Raw genomic sequence first — 9,507 nt, 5'->3', positions numbered from 1 at the left:
TCCAGTTTTGTTGAGTATAGCCTTTTGTAGAAGGATCTGATGGTGTTTTGGATTTCTTCAGGATCTGTTGTTATGTCTCCCTTTTCATTTCTGATTTAATACAAGAAATCTTAACAGTAGTAAAAAATTATGTAAGAAAAATGTCAAATAACTTACAAAATGAATAAAAAGATAAAGCTGCTTGGGTTGATCATACCTATAAATTCACGACCTGACTAAGATAGGAGGATTTTGCCAAGTCAGTGACTACCTTGGGCTGAGAGTGAGACCAGGCTTTAAACATAAATTTAAAAAAAAAAAAAAAAAAAAAAAAAAAAGAAAAGAAAAATAAAAAGAAAAGCACGTTCCCAAACCAATGTTAATACACACATACTGAGAAGATATAAACTGAGAGTTTAAAAACATATTATCCTTATTCCCAAAACCAATGAAAGAAGTGGGGCTTTTAGCTACTGCAGATACAACAGCACTGAACATAGGTATCTATCCAGGACAGTATAAATCCCTGCTGGGTCTTAAGTTATTTCTATTTCTAGCCTTAAATAAATTGAATCAGCATAGATGTCCATCATTTGAGAAATAAATAGTGATAATATGGGACATGCACAAAATAACATTTTATTCAACTATTAAGTAAACTGAAATTATAAAATACTTGGTGAACAAATGGAATCAGAAAAAAATTATACTGATTGTGCTAGGTAACCAAGGCCCACATTTTCATTATTATATGTAAATCGTAGCTTAAACTCATTTGTGTCTTGTGTTAAAAGGGAACAGCAGGAATAAAGTAGAGATTTGAAGAGCACAGAGAAAGAACACAGGAAAAGAGAAAGAGGAGATAAGGTATACTGAGAGAAGAAACCTTTACGCATGGACAATGGAAAAGTTACGATAGGAGAGGATTAAGCAAAATGAAGGGGACTGAAAAAAAAAGATAGGAATATATTTTCTGATAAACCAACTAATTAAGAGTTTTGGTGGAAGACACCATATATTGCTAAAGTTTCACCCGAGAAGAGAAGCAAAGGCAGTCACTAAATCAAAACTCCAGTGTCAATTGTGAAACATCACTGTAGAAGTTGCCAGTCTGGTAGAATGCAGGGGACAAAACAAATTATTGATCATGCTGGACATAAGTAAAAGATGAGACTCTATTTGAAGGACACTAAGTACCCTAATTGTAACATATGGAGAAATCAAGCTGGGGAAGTTTCCTGCCTGCTGAATAGCTCTTGCAGTCCTGGTAGTGTTATAAAAGATACCAGATGTGTGGTGTACAAAAAAGGAATCAGAGACAAGATATAAAGGATGGATGGAGAAATTAATGGCCTTAAGGAGCTAAGAACCCTGAAAATTGCAATAATAGTCAGGCAAGCTATACCTATCTGTACAGTAGTGTCATTATGATATAAGCAAACAGTCTCTGCCTGCCTATTAGGACTACTCCACATCAAGAGGATCTATTCCTCATACCGTAAACCTTGTAAAAGAATCCATGCTTGGATTTGAAAAAAATCCCAAGAAGAAGCATACTACTATAACTTTGCAAGATGGACAAGTATAGAGCGGCCTTCAGAGGATTTGTGCTTTTATCTACATACAAAAAAAGTATTTCTTCAGCCTTAAACATAAAAGACTCTTCTTGTAGTAAACACCACAGAATGTAAAGACTAAGGGTGGACAGGATGTGAAGAGTAAGTGACAGCTGAGGGTTACTTCTAAACAAGACATTTAAAACACTAACTTTAAAGGTCAGAGATCACCATGGAAGAGGCTTAAAAAATTGATGGCACTGTTAAAAGGTACACAAGATACTGGCCCTGTCAACAATCAGCCATTTATGTGGGGAGCACTTATAGCACCCTTAACTCACTGTTGAACTATTAGCTACAAATAATTCTGAGAGATTGGGGTGCGGGAAGGGGGGAGTGGGGAGGGCTTCATTGTCTTCAGTTACATATCTACATGACAGCCCACTAGGCCTAACAGACAAGCCTGGTTAAACTCAGTGAACCATAAAGCAAAGTAAAAAGCCATAAATATAGAAAAGAAATTAGAATTTAAAAAATGGCCTAAGTGGGTTGGGGAGATGGCTCAGGGGTTAAGAGCACTGACTGCTCTTCCAGAGGGCCTAAGTTCAATTCCCAGCAACCACATGGTGGCTCACAACCATCTGTAATGGGATCTGATGCCCTCTTCAGGTGTGTCTGAAGACAACTACAGTGTAGTCACATACATCAAATAACTAAATCAAACAACAACAAAAAAAAGCAAGCCTAATGGAAGTGGGAGAGAGATAAGAGTGGTGTGTATAGAATAAACAGAATTCAAACATACATGTTTAAAATTACTAAAGAACAAAATTAAAATTCATCATTTTTCAAAGTTGGTTTTATGTAGATAAAATGAAAAACGTTCTGATTCCAAAAAAAATCTTCAGTTGTATATCAATAAGTTAAAAATATAGAATGTAAATTTCATGATGTAAAAACCTACCAATATTAATACATAAAGACACAAAGTTTGAAAAAAGCCAGTAATGAATAATGAGATGAATGAGCAATAAAATTTCTACAGCAATGAAAGGCTAAAGACTTAAATCACTGCTGATTTTTAGCGATCATTCATTGCCTTATTGGACATCACTGGGAGGGGAACCCCTTGTCTTGTGGAGGCTCCCAGGGTAGGGCAATGCTAAAGCGCTGAGGTAGGAGTTGGGGTGCAGGGGTTTGTGGAAGGGAAACTGGGAAGGGAGATAACATTTTAAATGTAAATAAATAAAATAACCAATAAAAAGTGAAAAACATTAAACGAAATAACCCAAAAATAAATAAAAATTGAATTATTTTGTGTTAAGTAAAAAACAAAAAAACAAAAAATGCATTCCAAACTACAAATGTATTTTATATAAAAAAGTTAAACACACACAAATGTCTCTGAAGAAGATAGATTCAAGATTTTAACATGAGGTTAGTAAAACAAATCCACCTATATATCAATAAGATTATTTCTTTTTGAAGTGGGACTTACATATAACCTGTTCTCTGCTTTCATATTCCTAGATGCCCATTTCCTCCACCTTAAGTCTTTTTGTCCTGTTTCACAAACTATGGCCATAGACTCTCACTTCTTCTCCCATTTAGGTTACATATGTATCCATGTATGTATGTGTATATGTATGCATGCATATGTATGTATGTATGTGTGTGTGTATATATAAATGTATATGTATGTTTATATATATATATATATGTATGTATGTATATGTGTGTGTGTGTGTGTATGTAAAAAGGATTTACATATAAGAACCAACAGCCAATTTTGGAGATTCTATGTTTGGACTGCTTTGCTAAACGTTTCTCAGCTATGTCCATTTTCCTGCAAATCTCATTACGACTTTCCTTTATAGTTGGACAAACGTCCATTGGTTGGTTACACAGATATGACAATTCCATCATCTATTTATTAAGACTCAGACATCAAGGTTCCTTCCAACGTTTTTGCTATTGAGTTTTATTCGCCAAAGACCACGAACATGACTGTGATAGCATACAGAATCAAATAGCTATATCAACAGGAATGATAAAAATGGGTAATATAGCAGATCTATTTTTAACTTTTTCTTTTTGTCTTTTTTCCCTCTTTTCTTTCTGTCCATCCATCCATCCACCTTCCCTCTTTTTAGTTTTTGAGAGACACCTGCATGGTGGTTTCTAGAATGACTGTACTAGTTTACCTCTCATCAGCAGTGAATAAAATTTCTCATTCACAACACTTTTGCAAGCATTTGTTATTCTCTTTTCTTGATCATTAACTCATTTTGACTTGAGATGAGATGAAATCTCAAACTAGCTGTTGAAAAAAAATTTTGAAACCTTTAAAAAAACAATTTTAGGTTACTAGTTTTAAGAAGTGTTTGCTCATTATACAAGTGCATTTGTTGTGACATCCATTTTCATTTATCTCTAAAGTTTTTAAATATAGGTTATACCCTGCTGGGATTCCTCTGCTGTAATGTCACGTACAGAAAATGTTTTGCTTATACCTGTATCTTTAACGGTTTCTCACAGCCGGGCTTGGTGGCACACACCTTGAATCCCAGCACTCGGGAGGCAGAGGCAGGCAGATTTCTGAGTCTACAGCCTGGTCTACAGAGTGAGTTCCAGGACAGCCAGGACTACACAGAGAAACCCTGTCTCGAAAAACCTAAATAAATAAATAAATAAATAAATAGGGTTTCTCACGAGAAGTTACAGATTAAAACAATTTTAAACCGGCTTTGGGGTGATCTTAGCTGTGACTCACAGCATTAGGGATATGGAACCTGAAGACGCCACCTCCAGTAGCCAGGCAAGGACCCCAATTGAGTGAAAGGGACACCAACCCACCCATAAAACCTTGGATACAAAATTTATCTCTCCCGTTTATAAGAAAAGCAGATACAAAGGGGATGGAGCAGAGAGTGAGAGAATTGCCAACCAATAACCAGTCCAACTTGAGAACCATCCGATGGGCAAGCACCAATCCCTGACACTATTAACCATACTGATATGCTTGTAGACCAGAGTCTAGTATGGCTGCCCTCCGAGAGGTCCTCCCCAGCAGGTGACTCAGACAGATGCAGACAGCCACAGCTAAACGGTGATTGCATCTTGTGGAGTCCTGCAGAATAGGAGGAATGACTGCAGAAAAATGAAGGGATAGGAACTCCACAGGAAGATCAACAGAGTTAACTAACCTGGAACCTTTGGGCTCTCAGAGTCTGAACCAATAACTAAAGAACATACATGAGCTAGATCTAGGCATCCTACACATGTAGCAGAGGTACAGCCTGGTCTCCATGTAGATCCAGAGCTGAGGCACTCCCAAAAAGGTTGCCATTATATGGGCTATGTTCTTCTAGCTGAGTTGCATTGTCTGACCTCAGTGAGAGAGGATGAGCATATACCCTTTCAGAGACTAGAAGTGCCAGGGTGAGGGGGATACTTGGGAGGTCCCCCACGCACTCAGAGGAGAAAGGGAGGAGGACAGATGAAGGATTGTGGGAGGGGGTGAGTGGGAGGAGGGCAATGAGTGGGATGTGAAGTGAATAAAAAAATTGTTTTCTGTTTTACAGTATTTGGGGCAGGGGTTGTTGTATGTAATAAGTCAGAGGAAAACTTGTGGATGGTGGTTCTCCTTTTATCATGTAGGTCTTGTATAAAACTCAAGATATTCAGGCTCAAGTTCAATTTTTAAATTAAGATTTCAAAAACAAGTATGTCAATGTTGGATTTTAATACAGTAGCTTAGGAAAGACATGGTATATAAAAGTCCAATATTATGTACAAAAAAGTTGTGTGAAGCCACATGTGCCATTGCAGGGTGGCGCTGGCTTCCGCTGGCCACCACGCATACATAGGCAGTAAAGTTTTTTTTTTTTTTTTGCAAAGATGAGGTTTTGAGAATTAACCAATCAGATGACAGACAAGTTAACCAATCAGATGAGAGAAGTTAACCAATCAGATGTAGGCATGCAAATGAGGTGGTAAGCATAACCCATGCATGACCAATCCGGGTGTGAGACACGCTTCTCCTAGGCCTATATAAACAGCACCAGTTCTGGGCTTGGGGTCACTTTGCCTCTGCAATCAAGCTCTCCCAACAAACGCGTGTGGAAGGATCCTGTTGCAGCGTCGTTCTTGCTGGCGAGCCAGGGCACACACAAGGAAAGTACTATCAACATATTTCTTTTGTAATGAGTTAAAATATTCTAGTAAATTATCACATACCATTATACATCCGTTAAAAATTTCATTGTTTTAAAAATTAATTGACCAATCTTGAAGTTTTTGAAAGTAATACTTCTATCTTGTGAACCTGTTTCATTTACTGCATATAACTAAAAGAACTACATATATATGCAACACTAATTCATTGTTATGTATTTCTTTAGTTTTGTCTTCCTTGCTTAAAGGAATTTCATTTCAACCAACATACTTTTTACTATACTGGTAATTCTTTGGTCCTTTATTTCTCCTGTCTTTGCTCTGGTATTTTAACAAAGACAAGTTGATACTCTGACCATACAAGATACTTATATGGAGGAAAAGGTAGGACACTAAAATATATTAAATGTCATAATACTCAATAGTTTATTAGTAGGCCATATTAATTTTATGATAACATTAATTCATTTTACATCTGTGAGGATGTAAGTACATAGTATATCTCCAGTAGTAACAAATGTTGAGTTAGAAAGGATGCTTCAATAATATTGATGGCAAAATTTCTGACAAATATTAAATTAGTATTTATAGACCAAGCTATTTTCCAAAAAGGAAAACAGAGTAAAAGGAAATAGAGTTGTAGAGCTATATGAACTATGCTATAAATAAACAACCGCTGTTCAGGTTAAAAAATTCTAAATGATTAGAATACCTTACCGGTATCGATGAACAAATATACCCTTAAAGATAGAGTTCATCATATTTTCAATTTCATCTTGATTTTCTTGTAGCTGAAATGAAAAAGAAACAATAAAAAAAGAAAATTGAAATATTGGTCATTTTATCTGGAATGAATAATTCCAATTATTTTAAACTACTCATTATCCTCATTACTAGAAGCAATTAACCTCTTGCTGACTATAGAATTTCAGTCCAAAATTATCAGTAGATCTTGTGTAGTTTTGCCACATTGGCTTTGGATCCTCTCCTTTCTCTCAATTCATATATACCGGAAAAAGAACAAGGAAGAGAGGGAAAAGACATTGGTCAACTTTGTATTTTCTTGGAATAATTTATTTTTGAAATCATCTGACATTTAAACACATCTCTCCGAGTAAGTCTTCTGGCTTAGTTCTGCCTTCATTACTTCACGGTTCATCCTGACTTACATGGCATTTCCTCCTCTACAATGCATCAAATTAGTATCCTTATCTGAGTAGTTTGTAACTCAACTAGGCATAGTTTTCAAAATATGAGGAATCTAGGACTCCTAGCTAACACTGCTGCAATCCACTAACAAAACACAGGAGTATATCACAGAGGTACACATATCAGACAACATTATCAATAAGGGTTAAGCTTTAAATTTATTTACTGTGCAAAAGCAACATATTTGCTATTGTAGGACACTGATTTTTTTTTTTTCCTCCAAGACAGGGTTTCTCTGTATAGCCCAGGCTGTCCTGGAACTCACTTTGTAGACCAGGCTGTCCTGGAACTCAGAAATCCGCCTGCATCTGCCTCCCGAGTGCTGGGATTAAAGGCGTATGCCACCATGCCCGGCTAGGACACTGATTTTTGATGCCCCAATTTTCCAAAAAAACTTCATGTCAAATAATTCAGCAATGTAACTGCTTTTATTATATACACCTACATAGGCTTTGTTTCATACAACAGTAAAATAGTTTCAGACCGACTCTTGCTATATGTTGTTAACAGCATTTATAGAAAAAAAAAAAACTAGGCAGCACACGTGTTTCTCTATATATGAGGTGAATATACCCTGATAAGGCAGTAATAAAAACTATTACAAGTTTTAAAACTTTAGCCAGGTGTACTTTAAAATGCTTGGCATACTTGCTTTAGCCTATTGTAACAATAATCTAAACAAAGACTATTTTATAATATGACACTGAACATTCCACATCAATAAAATAATGGATTGTTTGCAGACATGATAGAATGTAAGAACAGAAAACATAGAATCTAAAAAAAATAAAAAGAAGTGCTGGAAACACACAATATTATACATGTTACGAAGACTGTGTGGCTAACTATGAGCTGCTTCTCCCCCACAGGATGGTTGGCATACTACTATGTATTGCAATTCTGGAAAAGGATCAAAATTTAAAATATAGCATTTATCATTTAATGTTCATTGCTTGCAAACTTTCAGGTGACCACCTGATGATGTAAATAAATATATAAGAAATTATTCAAATGATTGTACTTACTACAAGTGCAAAAATATACTTGTTATGAATTTTACAACACAAAAACTAATTCATTGGTGTTACACATTCCAGTCAGTACTACTTAATGAAGCAGTTTCTAATATACTTCCAAAATATTTAAAATATGGTTTATGAGACAAAGAAAAAGATGTAAAAAATCTATGAGTGGCAATCTTAACCTCAGTATTTGAGAATGTGATCTAATATGGAAAGTGGTTCATAGCAATTGAAATTCCTCTTAAAATCTGTTTATAAGTGTGTATGCCTATATGTATGCATGCACATAAACATACATATGAACCACGTATATACAGGGGCCCTCAGAGGTCAGTATGTCTGATCACCCTCAAGCTGGAGTCATGGGTGATTGCAAGTAGCCAATCACATGTTGGAACTGAACCACATTGTTGCAAGGACAGAAAGAACCCAAAAACTGCTAAGCCATTACTCCAGTGACAAAATACAAAAAATTTAAAGACAGGGAAATATTACAATAGAGTGCTTACTTAAGTACATATAATGCATCTCGTTAGGGAAACAACAAATTTGGAAACAGATGAATACACAGGAAGACCATCATGTATAGAATGCAGGTATTATGTCATAAAAATCAAGAAGCCTACATTCAATTCTTCCCTCAGTATCTTCAGAAAGCATGACAGCAATAGCATCTTGATACTGTACAGATAGCAATCTATACTGTTTCACCGAGATTGTTAAACGCTGAGGTGAGGGCTACTTTAGATCCTAGTAAATAAGATGTTTAGATGTGACTGTTAGTGCATATCCAGAGAGGGTTAGAGTGAAGGTTCTGACAATGGTTTAGTCTATTGACAAGTTCAAATCTTCAGTAGACTTGGAGGGGGATTGAACAGTGGAAGATGGAACATATTGGTTAAAGTGGGTCAACTTGAGAAGACTTTGAAAATTAATATTCTGACTCTTATGCCTTTATGCAATTTCTCTCTGCTCCCTGGGCAGTACAACAGACAAACTTGTACAAAAACCTGCAAAATCCAGGGGGCAAAACCACTCTTTCTTCCTTTAAGGTATTTCTCTGAAGTATGTAATGATGATTAGAAGGCCTATCTGAAAACTGGTACCAAAAGAGAGGGGTGATTTTCATTACTTCTTGACATGAATTTGGAAAAGTTTGGAGTGTGTCTTAGTAAAGCCCTAGCATGCTGTGACGAGAGAATGATGCAAAATTCTGTTGAGATATTTGAAGATGAAAATCCCAAAATTTAATTAAATGGTGGTGGTGGGGGATTTGTGCTCATGAGTTTCATATTAAACTAAGGAGTATACAGGAAAGTGAACCAAGAGATCATTCATTCATTGCACATTTTGGCAAAGAATCTGTCACTGTTTTAATACTGAGACTTTGTCCAAGGAGGAGAATAAAGATGGCAGACTAATCTGAAAACAAAAATTGAGGCTGGCATTCTGGTCCGTAGGTATTTACTCAATTCTTTTACCTAAGCTTACAATGAGAAACAAGAGGAAAATCCAGACCAAAAAAATATAAAAATCTTGGCTGCACACCCCCGCTTTCAAAATCT

The 9,507-nt window shown here is 36.0% G+C and overlaps 1 protein-coding gene across 6 annotated transcripts in view; it reads right to left on the bottom strand.

Moving 5' to 3' along the window:
• Nucleotides 1–9,507, bottom strand: part of Stag1 (stromal antigen 1) — a 315,222-nt gene that overhangs the window by 138,615 nt on the left and 167,100 nt on the right. For all 6 annotated transcript variants that reach the window (XM_021171588.2, XM_021171587.1, XM_029481814.1 and 3 more), the window contains one exon: nucleotides 6,429–6,502. In XM_021171588.2, the coding sequence (XP_021027247.1) occupies nucleotides 6,429–6,502 (74 nt within the window). The remainder of the gene's footprint in view (nucleotides 1–6,428; nucleotides 6,503–9,507) is intronic.

The sequence above is a fragment of the Mus caroli genome, chromosome 9, assembly GCF_900094665.2.
Source record: "Mus caroli chromosome 9, CAROLI_EIJ_v1.1, whole genome shotgun sequence".
NCBI lineage: Eukaryota > Metazoa > Chordata > Mammalia > Rodentia > Muridae > Mus > Mus caroli.
The sequence above is the reverse complement of the archived record's forward strand: the minus strand, read 5'-3'. Positions and strand labels throughout refer to the sequence as shown.